This window comes from Macrosteles quadrilineatus, unplaced genomic scaffold (assembly GCF_028750875.1).
Source record: "Macrosteles quadrilineatus isolate MER2022 unplaced genomic scaffold, UCM_ALF_1.0 Scaffold_4__1_contigs__length_99947679, whole genome shotgun sequence".
In the NCBI taxonomy this organism is placed as follows: domain Eukaryota; kingdom Metazoa; phylum Arthropoda; class Insecta; order Hemiptera; family Cicadellidae; genus Macrosteles; species Macrosteles quadrilineatus.
Genome location: NW_026542597.1, coordinates 98,345,487 through 98,365,165, shown reverse-complemented (window position 1 = coordinate 98,365,165; position 19,679 = coordinate 98,345,487). Strand labels below are relative to the sequence as shown.

The window sequence follows — 19,679 nt, the reverse complement described above, 5'->3', positions numbered from 1 at the left end:
TGAAACACAACAAATGTATCACATGTGACGAAAAAAATTAAATTCGCATCGTCAGTGGCAAATTTGAGGTTACAAAAACTTAGTACCACTATTTCTAATGTAATATGTAATACATTATATATTTGCAAAAACTGTAACTGTATTTTCAGAAGTGTCAATGTTTACAGAAAAGATCGGATTTAAGTAAAGTAAAGCGACAGTTGTAAATGAGCTTAGAGAAGAGACAACGGCAGGAGAGGGGGGGGGGGGTGATCCAGTGCAAGTGATAAAGAGAAGAAGAAGGGGTCGCACTTAACACATTACATGTACAGTATGTGTTTATAACTACATAAAATACTTATTTATAGAGATATAATAATATCAATATAATAACTGTAAGAAATAGCTGGGCTGTGATTGATTGAAAGGGGGTTTTCGTATATTAGTTTTCAATAAAACTACCAATTTAAAATAAATTTTTCATTGCCTTCACCAGCTTCTTGGATTTGAAAGAGAAAATTTACTTTTTTATAGGGGTTTAAAGCGGTTCAATGAACATTTTTAAGATCGATGAAGTGTCTTAGAAAACATCACATTTTCTGAAACTGATGGGAAAAGTTTGAACTAAAGCTAAAATTATTACAAGTAAATTTATTTTTAAAATATTAAATTTTGTTACAACAGGTGTTCAAATGATTATACGAATCGTTAACGAATTATTGATAATAGGCTAGTTTTAGAGACTTTTAAAGTAGACAAAATCAAATTATTTCACAAATGTTATTTCACAAATAAATTATATAGCCTAATGTAACCAGTTACAATTTCATTTCTTGAAATTGCTATGTGATAAAAACTTTTAAGTTCAAAAGTAGAAAATGTATTATTAATGCTATTTATAAGTAAAATCCAGGTATTTATTATAAAACAAATTAAAAAAATAAAAACAAAATCTTTATGGCAATTCTTATCATACGACTACATTGATTTGAATAGTAAATTAATAAACTGAAATCGTTGGACCAGACCCAATAATAGCTTTTATAATTAAATCACCTTGTTTAGTCAAGGTGAGCGTAAAGTGATAGAACTTTCACAAAACAAAGTTGACAAAGCCTGGTTGTTGGTGTCTGAGTGTAAAAGATCGGATTCAATTGAAACAATAGTTGACAGTTGTAAATGAGCTTAGGGGAAGACAATGGAATGATTGGAAGTTGAGGGAGGGGTTAAAAGGGGGAAACGGGGAGGTTTAAACTGTGGTTCCTTGGTAAAATTTCCCTATAAATCCCAGATCCTTCTGTGTCGGCGTTTTATTAAAACGAACTAAGAAATGCTTCCCGCATTTTAATTGTACAAAAAACATAATGTTTTTCTTTTATAATATTCTAATATTTTTTGTGAGATTTTACATTGTAATACAAACGTCGTGTTTTGCTATTTTTTATAGTAAACAGAACATGAAATCATTAGAGATTCAAACTAAATAAACGAACAGGCTAGTTGCAGAGTGAAATTTGTAATGATTTATTTTTGAAAAGTAATTTTTCACCAAGCGTAAATACACTTTGTTCTACACGATTTATCATGGGATATTGTATTTATAATACAATCTAATGATTCTCCATAGTTTTGAAACACTCAATTATCTTAGCTAAATAAGAAAAATTGTTTGGTAACGGTTCAAAATAATGTATTTATACGTTCAATTTGCAATGTTTTGTATGTTATACCATCTAAAACACGCCATTGAACACATTTTCCATCTTATCCAAGATGAATCAGTGTAAGAACTCTCTGGAGCAATTTTGAAGATTAAATAAATAGATAAAGTTGTGTGTAGCCAAAACTTCACTGTGACTTTGTAAACTATGAAGAGCCAAAACTTTGAGTTAAGAGATTACTGAACATTCCTTTGCCTTTGATAAATCTGACGATGTTTCACTCAGGTTTGCAATTTAATAACAGAAAATGTAGCTAAAATAAAGTACGAAGTAATTAATTAGGAGAGAAATTCCATCGCTCTCTGAAACATATGATTTTCCACGAAAGCATAAGTAACTGAGATTTTTTTTACCAAACCATTGTCGATAATGCGTCCAAACTCACTCTATCAAATAATCAAAATTTTGAAGCAACTATGTTTGATCATAATTGAGACCCTCATGAAGAGCCGGAAAAATACATGTTTGGTTTTTGCACCAAACAAGTGTTGAAGTTATGACACCTATTTGCCATGTTTCGTTTTATTATCGCAATGCATTCGTGGCATCTTCCCAGATTTTTCTGTAGGACCCTTATCGATCAAACATAACCCTAACCTGGAATAGTATATTTCATCACTAGGGCCTAAAGTAACTCTTTTTGACCCGAAGTCAAGTTTTACGATCGAGGCGAAGCCGAAGTTGCATCACATAATAAACATTTGTTAGTGACTGGCGGTATTCCAACCCGTGACTCCACGCCGAGAGTCCCGTGCTATTCTCGATTGGTGATTGTAGTTGGAAGGCACCTACCTTGAGTTGTTTGGTGAACTGTCTAGTGACCGCCTCGTCTCTCCTGCCTCCAGCCCTGTCGGCCTCCACCTCCACCGACTCCAGTGAGCTCTCCGCCTCAGACAGCCACGCGAGGAACTTGTCCAGCGATCTGTCGAAGTTGTGCAGCGAGTTGAGCGCCGAGTTGAGCAACTTGCCGCGCAACACGATACTGAAACAATCACTGACGTTGTAGCGAGGTTTTCCAAGAATATAAAATTACGTTAAAACAGGTGTCACAGTTTATCTAAGGGATGTGGACAGCCAGTATTGAGTGTGTGTCTAGGAAAAGTGCAGCACATCCCTAAAATCTTTATGTATTAGTAGGGAAACGTACCCGATTCTATCGCATCAAAGTCCGAGACACTTTCCACTAGGTTAACAACCCCCGAAGTTTCAAGTGAATAAGTGGATAAAATCTACTCTTTGTTTCAACAGCGAAAACACCAATAATTGAACCAGTACAAAAATAGTGAAGAGTCCATGAAAAGTTTAATCCTTAAAAGAAATAGGTTTATGTTCCATTCAAGTTGGCAATTTATATGAGATTTACTTATTTAATCCCTTTACAATTTTCTGCATGATGTTAAAAATACTCATCGCTTTTAAAATAAAAACTAATACGTCTCTTTATCATTTTAAGATATAAAATGTTTTAAATAAATTGATTACAGTTTAATTTCTTGGATATCCTTAAGAAGGGCAGTTTTTGTCAGAGATGGGGCAGTACCCAACGAAAAGCTTTCCTCATGAGTGTGAAACTAGGTTGCAATGTTCCTCTAGCGGATTTACATGTTAATCGTGCAGTGATCGGCTGTATGTGATCCCCGCCATGCTCAGCACAGCTAAGGATTATACTCATAGGTTCAATACCCTCTCATCTGATACAATAATGCACATAATAGTGAATTCACAGTGTGTATATGTGACAAGATACTGCGTGTTGAAAAAATATACTTCTTTCTGAAATGATCATCGGACTAATGGTAAAAACTATTTTACCTACGACCGTTTTTTAAAGTAGCCATTTCAGTCCAGTTCTTAGAATTGAAAAGTTTCACTTTACAGCTGTTTACTTTCATATCCGCATAGTTTTCTCATATCCACACAGGTAACGGACCAATGAGGTTCAAGTATTAAGAGAAAAGAATTAAAATTGTAATGTTTCGAACGTCAACTAATCAGCTGATCAGCTGATCAGTTGACCAATTTAATTGTTGATCCGACTTGTTCATGTTGATACTCGCGTATTCTTAATTAAGTTGGTGGAAGTCCAAAAATAAATGAAATATTTGCCGAATTGTACCTGATACAATATTATTTAGGGTAAGAATGCTGCTAGCAATGTAATATTTAACGAAGTTTAACAAACACGTAATTACAGGAAATCAGCTGATTATACAACAAGTCGTTGCATCACTTTCAGTGGCAATGACAATACACGAAAACATAACCTCTCTAAAAAGTTATCATTAGTGATTGTTAGTAATTAAATCCAGATTGATAGTAATTAAAAAACGGTCGTAGGTAAAGTAGTGTACGCAACTCGCGTTAATAGTCTTTACGACACTCGTAGAAGTTTTTAAAGCACTCGCCAAGGCTCGTGCCTTAAATTTTCTACTCGTGTCGTAAAGACTCACTTAACGCAATCGTTGCGTAAACTACTATTGCGTTATGCGTTGCGTTGTGTTAGTCGTATGACTTAAGTGAGATCCGTAATTAATGGACATGTAAAGCAATCTGATGCAAAACATACACTTTGTGAATTGTGTTAGTTAATTATTGGTCCATCGCATATAAAAATACTAATTATATACCAAATATATCTCCAATAAAGAAGATAAACTAAGAATCTTTCCCTTCTAAAACTCAAAAACGAACGTTTAATTAAGCTTTTGAAAAATATTGTGTATTTACAAAATTATTACTGACTTGAATTGATGTAAATCGAAGATTACACATAGAAAATAAACCTTTACTTTACCTTAACAGTAAACACCTTTGACTACTGTTATAGTCAACATTGTTTTTATACTTTATGGCTATTTAGTATGCATTACAAACCAAAACAAAGTATTAAAAAAAAAAGAAGAACATATCTTACAAACTCTTGTCACAATGCAAAAATATAACAATCACAATAAAACTCTTCTCAATAGAGGAGAGTTTAATTGGAAAGACAATTTCTGCCAAGATGCTTACCTCCGCTCACAATTGGCTCTAAATTAATTGTCCCGCTCGCCTAACACAGGTAATTCAGTTAATGTGGCTGTGCCAATCTCTAAACTGCTTCTTCTTAGAAAAACCTTCCAAGTGTATCTTACAGTAAAACCAGAATGAATTTATACGAAGTATATTCTTTATTATGAAAAAAAGCGGTGATAATTGTGGGTATTTATTCAAGGTCTATAAATCATTTGGGATAAAAATAAAGTACCAATGTTTCTTTCTGATTGGCAACAATACTAAACGAAATGAACTTAAATTGTACAAAAACACGGATACTTATTTGAAAATTGATTCTGTACATAAATAATTTGGACTAAATGTAAAGTTTATAAAATAAATTATGGTGTAACATTCATAAGACATGCTTTTTGAGATTTTATCAAATAATAGGGAGCTTTCAGAACTGTAGAATAGTGTTTTGGTAATGAACAAATAAAAAACAAAACTTTCGCAATTATTATTCTGTTGGGATTTGTTGAAGCTAAAAACTACATTGAAGAGCTTTGGTGATAGCAAGTTAACTGTAAGTTCATTATACAGTAACTTAGTTTGTGTAACCTCGGTAATGGCAATTTGAGCAAACTTTGATGCTTCCATGTCAAAACTTACTAAGTACGTTTGGTTGTGTGATAAGATTTGTTACTAAACATTTTATGTATGAAAAACACGTAATGGTCCATCCGACTCAAATACCCTCATATTAAAATAACAAGTTATTTTTTTTACTTGGGATTGAATAATTTGCTAAAACACTAAGCGTATGATTGTTTGAGCGAAGAAATAAAGACACTGTGTAATCAATGAGCAAATAATTTTACTAATTTTTTTTTAGTAATTTTCCTAATGCTTTAAATAGATTGATCAATTCACAGGGTTTGTTGAAAAGCAACTTTTTTAGATACGCATGGGGTTTAGTGGGGTAACATGATTATTTAATTTTATATACAGGGTGGCTGAAAAGTAACTTGCACCCCCACTTAACTTTTCAACCATTTGAGATATTTGAAATCGGTTTGCGGCAACCTTCTTAGATATGAGGGGCTACAATAATTATGGTAAATTTTGAAAATTTTGCCCTTAGGGGTAGCGGGGGTAGGGGCCATTAATAACAAAATGGCAGCTAAAAATGATTGAGACAATGGTTATTTAAAGTAATTTTGAGCTGCCATTTTGTTATCAATGGTCCGATTTCTATTTTCTTTATGTTAATTGTTATGTTTCTTCAAGACCTACAAAATGATACCAAACTCGACTATAGCTGCTATTTGAAAATTTTGAGCTACCCTCTACCCCCGCTAACCCTAAGAGCAAAATTTTCAAAATTTACCATAATTATTGTAGACCCTCATATCTAAGAAGGTTGCCGCAAACCGATTTCAAATATCTCAAATGGTTGAAAAGTTAAGTGGGGGTGCAAGTTACTTTTCAGCCACCCTGTATATAAAATTAAATAATCATGTTACCCCACTAAACCCCTTGCGTATCTAAAAAAGTTGCTTTTCAACAAACCCTGTGAATTGATCAATCTATTTAAAGCATTAGGAAGATTATTGAAAAAAATTAGTAAAATTATTTGCTCATTGAAAACTGACCATAATTGTTGTAACCCTTCATTTCCAAAGAAGTTGCCGCAAACCGATTTCAAATATCTCAAATAGTTAAAAAGTTAAAGAGGGTGCAAGTTAATTTTTTTGCCACCCTCATGGTTATTTGGATTTGAAACGTTTTAGGGCGCCATTTTGTTATTAGTGAGCCGATTTTGGTTTTCTTTATGTCAATGTTCATGTTTCGCCAAGACCTGTAAAATGATACCAAACTCGACTATACTTGTCATTTGAAAATTTTGAGCTGCCCCCTACCCTCGCTACCCCTAAGGGCAAAATGTTCAAAATTTACCATAATTATTGTAGCCCCTCATATCTAAGAAGGTTGCCGCAAACCGATTTCAAATATCTCAAATGATTGAAAAGTTAAGTGGGGGTGCAAGTTACTTTTCAGCCACCCTGTATTTTACAGAACGAAAAAACAAAGATGGATTTATCAGTTTCTTCAAAGCTGGACGTAGCTTTAAAAAAATTGTATTTTCTTATTACATACAGTACAGGGTGTTTAAAAAAGAATCATTGTAGCTTGTAGTTCGCCATATTTAAGCCCTTAAGCTACAATATCGCCTGGAATTTGGGACCTAAAGGTGCAATTAAAATGTAAAAGGTTAGTTACTACTTTAGACACTTTAAGATCTGTTGGTAGAACAATTAGTTTAAACATCTTTAAAGAAACATAACTTAAACTCCTTTAGTATTTACAACTGAACTATGTAAACCAAGTAAACATATATTTCACCATTAACATAACTAAAATAGTCTAATAAAATAGCTCAAACAAAATAAGTTAGTTATATTGATATCCCAGTCCCCTACACCTATTTCGGGAAATATATTTGTTTATGTAACCTATATAATTTGATTATCATAAGCACACAAGGGGTTATTATTTTGGAATAATTAGAATCATTATTTTATCAATTTGCTCTGAGTTTACCATTCCATAAGACTATTTCAATTGTAAAACAATAACATAATTTTGACAACCAGGTTAATGTTGTATGTACAGCCAGTACAACAGTAACAATACAAAGGTAGTAAATTCAAGAGCTAGACAGATAGATACACTCATGTTTTTATGAAAGGGTTTCTCTGTAGCTGTTCTGAATACAACAAAGTTGTATGTGCAGCCCGTACAACTGTAACAATACAAAGGTAGTTAATCCAAGAGCTAGACAGATAGATACACTCATGTTTTTATGTAAGGGTTTCTCTGTAGCTGTTCTGAATACAGCAAAGTTGTATGTGCAGCCCGTACAACAGTAACAATACAAAGGTAGTAAATCCAAGCGCTAGACAGATAGATACACTCATGTTTTTATGAAAGGGTTTCTCTGTAGCTGTTCTGAATTCAGTAAAGTTGTATGTGCAGCCCGTACAACAGTAACAATACAAAGGTAGTTAATCCAAGAGCTAGACAGATAGATACACTCATGTTTTTATGTAAGGGTTTCTCTGTAGCTGTTCTGAATACAGCAAAGTTGTATGTGCAGCCCGTACAACAGTAACAATACAAAGGTGGTAAATCCAAGAGCTAGACAGATAGATACACTCATGTTTTTATGAAAGGGTTTCTCTGTAGCTGTTCTGAATACAGCAAAGTTGTATGTGCAGCCCGTACAACAGTAACAATACAAAGGTAGTAAATCCAAGCGCTAGACAGATAGATACACTCATGTTTTTATGAAAGGGTTTCTCTGTAGCTGTTCTGAATACAGCAAAGTTGTATGTGCAGCCCGTACAACAGTAACAATACAAAGGTAGTAAATCCAAGCGCTAGACAGATAGATACACTCATGTTTTTATGAAAGGGTTTCTCTGTAGCTGTTCTGAATTCAGCAAAGTTGTATGTGCAGCCCGTACAACAGTAACAATACAAAGGTAGTTAATCCAAGAGCTAGACAGATAGATACACTCATGTTTTTATGAAAGGGTTTCTATGTAGCTGTTCTGAATACAGCAAAGTTGTATGTGTAGCCCGTACAACAGTAACAATACAAAGGTAGTTAATCCAAGAGCTAGACATATAGATACACTCATGTTTTTATGAAAGGGTTTCTCTGTAGCTGTTCTGAATACAGCAAAGTTGTATGTGCAGCCCGTACAACAGTAACAATACAAAGGTAGTTAATCCAAGAGCTAGACAGATAGATACACTCATGTTTTTATGAAAGGGTTTCTCTGTAGCTGTTCTGAATACAGCAAAGAGAGGGTTTATTGGTCCCGCGAGAGTGGCTGTGTTGAAAATAATGGACCGAGAATAAAACAACGTTTCCACAATATTACTGTCATTTGCCCTGATTTGGCTCAGTTTAGGGCACATTCTGTCTTCCATGTTATCTGTCTTACAAGAACTGTATTTCCGAAAACAATAATATCAAGCTTGTAGAATTCATTGTTTTACATGTTAATCGCGAATTACTTCACTAAGTCAACTATAATCTTATTTGTCTTCTTGTCACCTTAAATTAAAATGATTAGTATTATTTTTTTCATTATTTATATTTTAAAAGTATCTATACCCGTACATTAGAGCTATAAAATTACTAGCGGATTAAAAATGATAGTGAAATTTAGCTAGATTTCTATAATCCACACGAAATAAACTCTACGGTTTACATATTATGCTGACTGATTTTAGAAAGTCACTGGAATTGTACTCGATGCAAACGAAATAATAATGATTTTCTCACCCTATCTATGAAAACCAATAGAATTATCCTCGTAAAATACACTTTTAACTTTGAATGTCCGGCGTAAGAGCCATAGCAATAACAGATTTTGTAATAGAGATCTTTCCAGACATATAGAGAAAGAACAATACAAAGTTTCACGGCAGTTTTATAGACGATTTGGTAACGCATAAAGGCCTAACAGGCACACATTTGATTTTATATATAAGGTGCCCCATATTGTTTTAAGACCTACAAACATCTGTGGTTGTATTAAATTCATACTACTTCAGAAAGAAATAGGGAGGGCTATCCTTTTGTTATGATCAACACTTTTTACTCTCTCCCACCATATGGAGAACGTATTGTTTTCGTAAAAATATCAAACTTTGAGTTTTTATTGGATATATTTGTTTTGGGTCCCGCTTAACACACAAAAATGTTTTTCGAAGTGATGTACGTCTTAGAGTCTTGTAAGAAATATTCGCTGGTAAGGTAAAACCAGATTTAGTGTTAGCATTCTAGCTCAACAATTATTTTGAGGTTAAAGGAGTACATTATAGAGTAGATCTATATAAGTCAGAGCCTTGTTATATCCGTACCTCGAGTTGAGATTGTTGTATCTCTGGTTGATTTGCTCCGTGATCTTCTTTATTCTGCTCGTGTCGTCGTCCTGATACACTGCAATCAACTTCTGGGTCAGCTGGTTGAACAACTCGATCTGGTGTTTGTATTGGTGCAGCTCTGCGTGGTACGCCTGCACAACAAACATATCTATGGTGAGAAGGAAAAACAGTAAAATCGAACGAACTTGTAATGAATGAGCAATTTGAATGGTGGAACAGTTTCGGAAGTGAAAATAAAAAACAAACCGAAACAATATTCAAAATTATAATACTTAAAATAATACTTTGTCTGTCCAATATAACAGTGATATAGTAGGAAACACCTAGACCATATACTATTGCCATCCACACGAATTGAATATTATACTGTTGAACAAATATAATCCATCTATACTATTATAAAATTGAGGTGGTGTCTGTCTGGGCAGCTGTCATGACTAAAATACTAAGCCGGTAAAGTCAAAATTAAGCTCAGCCTTAGGCATATTCACCTGAGTTTCTTTCAGCCTATGCCCCTTGGATGTCCTAAGGTTTGAGGTGAGGATTTCAAAAGTAAATAAATTGTTCTCCATGAAAGCATTAGACAATTCACAATGTTTACCTTTGCGTTGACATTTCAATGTAAACAAGCTAAACTACTAAATGCTTTAATCCCCAATTTATTTCAGACAGCTGATCCAAAGAAATTAAATATAATATTTTACACAATTTTGTGGCAGGTTTATTTATTCAAAGATTTTTAATTGATTATGGAAAAAAATCTATAACCGTTGCCGTATCAACCCAGGCTCTGCTTTCGATTTATTAAAGTTATGTAAATAATGTTATTGATATATTTCCATGTAAACAGTAGGACAATTACAATTTAGGTTATACTTTTTTGTATAATATTAGTGGCTTTTGTTAATAAATTCAAACAACTTAACAAGTGTTTGGATTAGGCGTGTAGTACATATTCCTGTTTCGAAGCACGGCTACAGCAGCTAGTAAGCATAATATACAAATAATAATTATGATTAAGATAAAGCAAACTCATTTCCAAGTTACAATATCATTATTCAATAGAATATTACTATTTTAACAAAATCTTAAGACAACGAGCAGCACCCTTAAAGTTTGGACGAGGTGTTGGAGTGCTGATTACCAAGTAGATTGTTTCCGAAACAGGCAGGCGAGAACTAATACAAATCAGTTTATCATGAAATATCCATGAAATCATCCGACTTTAGATTATTACACCCAGTACTGTAATCTAAACACACCAGCAGCATTAAGTTGTTTTGACACTAGTATTACACTGGTTAGTTAACAATAGTCATAGTTATTATTAAGAGAGTTAGAGTTGTAAAATTTTAAGAATTTGAAATTTTTTTAGATATTTTAAATAATTCATCTTATTTCTGAATTGCGAAGAGAATTTCCTAATTTGGCATTGCTCAATAAGACAATTGACAATTACACATTAGAAACTAAACACAGTGTTATTTGAACCACGTACAGAACATTTTACGTAAGTTAAAAGAAACTTTTAAGAGTTATTCAACGACATTTTAGACATACTTTGATGTATCACTGACTTTTTATAATATTTTACCTATCAAAGAAAGCTATAATTCTAAAAAGATTAAAAGAGAGAAACGATTATTGTTTTCAGAAATGGAGAAGAAATAGAAACATGCTCTCAAGGAAACAAGGTTAGTTCTACATTGCGGCCATGATGTGATGGCCTCATAAAAGAGCCCCGACCCAATATGGCTGGACTTATATGGGTTTAATATCGACATGTGTCCGTGGTGTAAACAATATTTTTTATACTAATGTAGTAAACACGGTGAAATGTAAAATCATTTATTTAACTAAAAAAAGAATACTAATTTTAACTATTTTTTTTTTAATGTATATAAGTAGAGAAATATTTTTAAGAGTCCCATTTCGGAATGAGGATTAAGAAATGAAAGTTCTTGGAAAAAGTATTTTTAGCATTAAAAGTAGGATGTTTAAGAAATATTATTTGATAGAAGAAACACGTTATTATATAATAAATAAATTTCATACTTTTATCGTACTCTATTTTAGATGAACGTAAAGTTGGATACACTTATATAAGAGTATATACGGGAAATACAGTTTCTTTTTGTTGCAACTTCAATCACTCGTAGGTCAGAAGAGTGGTCTAATGTCAATAAATCACATCTAAAGCTTTGGAAGACCGGTAAAGGGCACGTAATGTTATCACTTTAAACCAATACTTCTAACATAGAATCCTCTCCGTTCAGTAAATATTACAATGGAGTTTAAAATAACGATCGGCAAAAGTTTATATTTAATCAGTTTAAAGTATTAAACTTTTCATAGATTGTTAACTTTTCCTTTTCCTAGAGGTCTATTGCTAATCACAGTAGTAAACAACATTTGTTGAGTCAATTGTCAGACTTCACATGACATCTAAATGCTGGGTACTCCTGACATGAACTGTGGTAGTCAAGCTTATACAGGGTGTCCCGGAACTCTCTACCAATATTTTAGGGCATTGTTCCTGGGTAAGAAACATACCTAAATATCATATTTAATTGTCCGGAAGTCCTTAGTTACTCACACAGCCGCCATTTTGTTTTTTTAGTTATTAATTTTTTTTCTAAAGAATGGTTAAACATATGAAATTGAAACTTTGCACAAACATTTATGACAACTAGACAAAGCTACAAAAAAATTATGACAATTTTTCAAATTCATTAAACAAAATGGCGGCCATTTAAATTTTTTTTTAAATAAACGGTTTTTGAGCTATTTAAGAAACAAAATTTTAAATGGCCGCCATTTTGTTTTATGAATATGAAAAATCGTCATAATTTTTTTGTAGCTTTGTCTAGCTGTCATAAATGTTTGTGCATAGTTTCCATTTTATATGTTTAACCATACTTTAAAAAAAATTAATAACTGAAAAAAACAAAATGGCGGCTGTGTGAGTAACTAAGGACTTCCGGACAATTTAAATATGATATTTAGGTATGTTTCTTACCCAGGAGCAATGCCCTAAAATATTGGTAGAGAGTTCCGGGACACCCTGTAATACTTAGCTTAGAACGTGCCATTTGAGAAATCTTTGCGGACATTTTTTATTACAAAAAAAAATGGAAGGCATGAGTGAGTGGAAAAATGCGATTAAGATGTTTGCTTTAACTATTTTTCGAAGTAACACAAACTCGCCTTCACTAAAATTAAACTTTACAATTTCAGTGTTGTTGCTATAGGCGTTAGTTATGACAAATAGCTGAGAAGGTCTAAGAGTTGACTTCCCGTCAACAAAACTAGACGGTAGATGAGACAAAATCCAGATACGATCTGATCTAGTGTGCATGACTTCAACGGATTGTGGCATAACTTAGGAGACTTACTCAAACTATAATCAACTGGATGTTGTTAGATTACCTAGCCACTTTTACCAACAAACACCTCACCTTCTGATCCCTCAGTTGGACCTCCAGCACGTCTGCCGTGTCTCCCACCAGCCCCATCTTCTCCCTGCGCGCCTGCATCCTCGCCAGCCAAGCCTCCACCTCCTGTCTCTTGGCCTCGTACCGCTCAGAGTCCGTCAACATGGCGTCCAGCACGGCTTTGCGCTGCAACACCTTCGAGTTGGTCTCTTCCCAGTGCTCCCGCAGCTTGGTAACTGAAAACAAGAAACTGTGGTCAAATATTGGAATAAATAACAAATTTGAAAATGTGGTAGAAGGTTGTAAACGTTAGAAATAGACGGTGTATATGAACAAGAGGAAAAATAAACACTTTGAGAATCATCCGAGGATAATTTTATTTTTTGGGTAATTAGTTTATCTAGCTACATAATTTTATTTAAAACATGATTATGAACAACATAAAACTGGTGATAAAATCAAACAATGGCCATTCAAACGGCCAAACACTCAGGGAATCTGATAGTTACTTGTAAATATTGCAGAGACGTTATTTGGACGCCAATAATAGCCCTATGTTACCGACTGACGTCTTATTATACAGTCATCGTTTACATTAACAGTTTTCCCTCTAGTTCAGATGAGGAAACCTAATACATTTTGATAACAGAAGATGTAAAGATGGATCTAAGTGTATAATAAAATAACGACATGATAAATAGCACGATTCTTCACATACTGTACACGCAGCCACTGGCTGGAATAGCGTTTGCAAAGTTAACTGCAGTATTCATTTGTCACCTGCAAGCTAAACGATGTGACAAAAAGTTAGAGAACCTTAAAAAAGTTTAACAGCAGCCAGGTTCTTTACTCGGGGAAAAGTTACGGTTGTTGTGTCATTTATTGTACCATTACTACTGCTTTTATTCGGATACATACATTCAGGAATTTCGTTAGATAGTTTATTTAAACGTAGGCAATTCTATCTTGTACGTAGGTGCTTATTTGACCATCAAGGATCTATTGTATATCTTTTTAATGAATTGAGTAATGTCTGGATGTGGAAGAAGAAAGATGTAGAATTTAACAAGATCAATACTCTTAATGAGTTATTTATTTAAAGAAAAACATTCTCCGTCACCGTAAAAAAACATCCCTACATATTCACTATTTATGAAAAATTTATGCATTTCTTTAATGCACCATGATTCATTTTAAAAGGATCATTCAGGTGGTATAAACCGAACCCAAAATGAATTCCTAAGAGATAAATGTATAACTACCCGAGAAAATCCGATTCTCACTATAACTTTAGAGAAAATTGAGCTAAAATTAGTAATCTTAAGCATCCTGAAACTGTTCGTTTTCGAAGTAGTGTAATTTTACACAGTAGCATTATCAAAGACAAATATTTTGGATGAAATCAAAACTAGTAAAAACACCAACGTAAAACTTGCAAATGAAACCCGAAACACGTGATTTGCCCAGCTTTAACAAGTGATTAATCGAAGCTTTGTCAAGCCCTCGCAACAGAAAGACCAACCCATTCGTTATTCGGCACCATTTTTCATTTTAATGACCTACCGACTAAGTTAGCTCTCATTTTTATGCAGTACGATTCAATTATTGAATAACAAATCGCCCCATTAGGCATTCTCGTTCTTTGAGATTAGCTTTGAATAACAATTACGTCCTAGAGGCAAGAGAATTTTGTAAACAGTAATTGTTGATAGGGGTTTATTTTAATAGTAGTTTACCCAATAACCACGTAAAGAGAGGGTTAACAGCAAAATACGCGAGTTGCGTACACTACTTTACCTACGTCAGTTTTTTTTAAACAAACAATCACTACTCATAACGTCTAAGAGATGTTATGTTCTCGTTTATAACCTCTCACTGCCACTGATTGTGATGCAACGACCCATTGTACCAACCCGACTCATTGTATAATCAATTAAATTGGCCTTAACAGCTGATAAGTTGATGTTAGAAGCATTACAATTTTACTTCTTTTCTCTCAATCCTGGAACCTCATTGGTCCAAACTTGTACTCTAAAGTATTATAAAAAATTATGTTTAGTAAGTAAACAATACTGTTAAGTGAATTCGTTCAATTGTAAGAACTGAATTGCAAAGGTTAGTATAAAAAGTGGTATTAGGTAAACTACTGCACAAATCAGAATATTATTTTCAACGAAATATAAAAAAAAATTTCAAATATGCTGCTATTACTATGTATAAAAAGTTAATATTGTTCACAGAATATACTTCGCCTGTATACGGTATACTTCCGTGCAATTTATATACGAGATATACTAGTGAGATATACCTTTATATCTTTTAATCGGCACAAGTGTATACATATCTCCAGAAGTTACCGACAGTGGATCTGGGAAGAAAAATATTTTAGCGGACATATATTTCATCATTCACATTGACGTTTCGTTTAAGGTACGGAAGTGATCCTGAAAGTTTTTCTCTGCTCTTCATTATTCCACGAGTGTTTAAATTGGATTCTGAAGTCACTTTGCATTCTCGGGACAAGACACTGCAATCGAAGCACATCTTCAAAATGAGCTTTCTTTTCTCCTAGTTGAAAAAGACTTAAGCCAATCAGAATTAAAGGTCAGAATATATTAAAATATACGTTCACTTGGTCAACAAAGTATAGTTGATAAAACTGATATTGTTTCAAAAGTTACCGTGCTTATGTCATCCAAACTCAAGAAACTTCAGATTTGAAATTTCAATAAGTTGATGTGCAATAACTACTTTGCCGAGGCTACAAATGTATATTTTGCATGATATTAAAACAGAGAGACATTTGCGAGTGTTTATTATATCCTTCAACATAAAGCTTAAGACATTTTTAATTTAGTAAAGCGGGTTTAGTAAAAACGACAATCTTAAAACAATCAGGACTTCAGAAAATAAATCAATGTTAGTAATAAAAAAGGTAAAACGTAAAAACGTTGCTAAGAAAACTTGGTTATTACTTTTACATTTCAACCTTTAAAATATCTACTTCAACAGAAAATACATAAATCGGAAAAATTATAAGCATTATTCATATGTCATCATTTAAACCAAGGATGAGGTGTACTACCAACGTTTGAAGGTAAATTATGAACCTGATGAGTGTTGTTTAGCGTCTTAGAGAGTGTGTATGAAAGATATACAAAATATATAAATTATTCTCGAAATATGTATTGAGTTTTAGTTTAAAGGATTGTTCTCTTTTTACTGATTGATTGTAAATGTAATGCTAACACTAGTCTAAATGCTGAAGGATTTCCATTATGCCAGCACTGAAATACGAAGTGAAGTTTTTGAAAGCCCGGATATAATGTGCCTACATTTGGTAGTAGTTAATATATCCTAAGTTCGACTCATACTGTGGGTAAACAATTTTATAGTGTGAAGTATTCATCTGTCTCCTTTGTAGGGGTTGCAAAAAAAATATTTATGAGAATATTCGTTCGCGGATACGTTAGGACATATTAAGAAACATAAAATAACGTGGTCCAATATGAACCAACACTAATCGTCTGAAAACACATCATTGAAAAAATCATGAAAATAGAATAATCAAACGGTACGACAAAAAATATTTAGTCAAAATAAAAAATCCTTAATCGTTCAGTAAAAATAGATCGAAATATATTAGAAAAGGCACTGTACATGAAAAAAGTCGACGCCAACCCTCAAAAACCAAGACCGGATACAGCACCTGTACAAATTACGGTGTAAAAATACGAAAATACGAAGAACCACGTGCAGTGACCAAAATGTACCACCTTTTCACCACAGATCCCACTTATATCCACAACATAGTCAAAACTACCCCTTGAGGTGCTTATGGGAAATGTAGTGCAGGGTGCGTGTAAGAAGGAGGCATTGCAGCCTACAGTGCACACCACATACCACTCCACACTACCACAGAAAACGTACTACTATAACCCAGAATGCCAACCGCATGGTAAAAAGCATTAAGCGGTTTGAGAGAGCTTTGCCTGTCAATCCGTAGGCAGCGCCACCAGCTATGCTATTGCCAACGATGGCTATTGCATGGCAACGCTGGTGGCGCTGCCTACGGATTGACAGGCAAAGCTCTCTCAAACCGCTTAATGCTTTTTACCATGCGGTTGGCATTCTGGGTTATAGTAGTACGTTTTCTGTGACACTACCTGCCACCTGCACACCTGAACCGGCCTACCTCTCAGACAGTCTCTCAGGTGGTATAGGCTAGCTCTGGCCTCTGGCGACACTGAAATCCAACAACAAACACTCATGTTATACGATCCATTGCCAAACCTCAAAATGATCTGTGAAAATACTCGAAAAATAATGTATTGAATACAGAAGCAAGAATTGGTTAAACAACAGTTTTCGGGCGTTGTGCTTCCCGACGTAGGAAGTTTTTTGTACAATATTTAGAATAAGTTCTATGTTTCTTCCTTCTGAAGACAGCACATGCTTCTAGATCTCAACACGTTGTTAAACTTCACTAATCATTGATGGAAACTGTCCGCGATATAATCCTTTAAAAAAGTACACGAACGCAACATCCACACATAGAAACAAAAGCATGGTGACTTTTATTGTTTCACTTCAACTCAAATTGAATATTTTAGTGGTTTACAAATTCATTTACCGCTTACTTGATTTACAGTGAACTTTGATGTTCAAAGAATTAGATAAAAGAATACAGCAACACTTTTGAGAACAATACAGTTAGAAAAGTACAGTACGTTTCTTCAATGTCAGTGTAACACTTTGATAAGTATAAATTGATCAATGCACAATTGACTTTTGCTATACCATATGACACATGACATGTCAATATTTTAAATCATACCTTTTGCTCATTTGCCATTTTTGAATTAAAATGTAAAAAAAATCACGATAGTTCTCCCCGAAACTATTAACCTATCTGTGATCGAACCACAACAAATTGTTTTAAAATACATTATAAACAGAATGACTTACTCTTTTTAAAAGGACGATAGAAAAGATAATGAACTCTTTTAATTGAAATGCGAACTGATGACAAATAAAGAGTGGTCGAACGTCATCAAAACACATCTATGGCTTTGGGAGATTGATAAAGTCCACTTGATGTCATCACTTGAAACCAATAAATTCATCATAATATCCGCTTTGTCCAATGAATCAGCCACGGGTTTATTAAATGTCTCTCTATTAATTTTAACTCTGAATGATAAAACTTCATTGCATTGCTGTGTTTCAAAAGTCTTTCTCCTGTATCATTTGATGTTGTGTTACAATGATATTGTTGGCACATTTCTATTGTATATTGAGCTTACAAACTACAAACTGTATTTTGTACTAGCTACGTAAATCGGTTTCAAGATACGGTATACATAATTAATGTTCAAACCATAACATTTCGTCATAGTTATAACAATAAATTTCAATTTTTTGTTCCATTACCCCGACTATATTCAACCAAAGCGTGAAAACTAATTTTACACTTAGGTCAACAGAATATTTAGCAAATGCAACTATACAGCAGGTCCCTTTAATCAAGCAAAGGTGTCCAATAACAAACAAGTATAATTGTATAGAGAAAGCAGAGTCTGTTCATGACGTTACAAGAGACTCCCTTTATTTCGCAACTAACACTAGAGCTTAATAAACAATTTCACCTTAGGTTGGTAATTTTGTATCAACACTGTATGTGAAGACTCACTACCTCAGAACTCAAGACTACCTCATATTAATTTCTCGTTGCAAGATAAAATTTTTTATTACCTGTTATACTAATGTACGTTTAAAATACCGCATTGAAAACTAAATTTTTTCAGAAACTTTAATTGTTACAAGATTCTGTGTGGCATTTCCTTTTATTCTCTAATCTCTTGGGCAGTATACGTATCAACATTTTGACTTAAAATAAATCAAGGAAAATATTTTGTTGTCAACTAGCTAAACTTGTAGTTCTCACTCCTGTATTGAAATTAAAATCCCAAAATTACTTCACTTAATGTTTAATTTTTTTTACAAATTACTTTCGAATGATATAAGCATGTTTCAATGGAATTGTGTAGTTTGCATAACTTAAACCAGTTTTAACGCCATTTTTTAGATTTGAATAAGCTTTGATTACAAAATATTTAATCCCTATCAACAAAGAGTCTAAATTTGTAATGGAGTCTATATTTGTAAAGGAATCGGAAATGCTTTCATTACTGTTTAAAATTAAATTTCATCTTTATTATTGCAGGTTGAGGTGTACATGTAAAAATGTTAACGCGAATAGAATTATTCGTGCAGTGCACTGATTGAATAAAAGATTGCTATGATCCAATAATTAAATGAGCTAATACTGTAATATATTTTTATATATCTTAGTAACTATTTAAGCTACGTTTGGATAGGTAGGATTTTAAGATAAATTTGTTTTAGAAAGCATGTTTATCATCATCTCACTTAGTACCAAAGTTATTACTGCACCAAATTATTAACCAGAAATCAATAATACAATCTGAGTAAGACCTGTCTCAAATAAAATATTATAAAAAGACTTAAGGTATAAAAATAAACACGCGCTTTCGGAAGCTCAGTTACTCTGTTAAACACTGGTTGGAGAGCAAACTTGCAC

General features: G+C 33.4%; 1 protein-coding gene across 1 annotated transcript in view; it reads right to left on the bottom strand.

The window, feature by feature from the left end:
• The window catches only part of LOC128991553 (dystrophin, isoforms A/C/F/G/H-like), a 557,771-nt gene that overhangs the window by 238,572 nt on the left and 299,520 nt on the right, over positions 1-19,679 (bottom strand). The window contains exons 18-21 of the mRNA XM_054414541.1: positions 17,271-17,321; positions 13,100-13,311; positions 9,618-9,772; positions 2,493-2,682 (exon numbers count right to left, since the gene is read on the bottom strand). Coding sequence (XP_054270516.1) covers positions 2,493-2,682; positions 9,618-9,772; positions 13,100-13,311; positions 17,271-17,321 — 608 coding nt within the window. The remainder of the gene's footprint in view (positions 1-2,492; positions 2,683-9,617; positions 9,773-13,099; positions 13,312-17,270; positions 17,322-19,679) is intronic.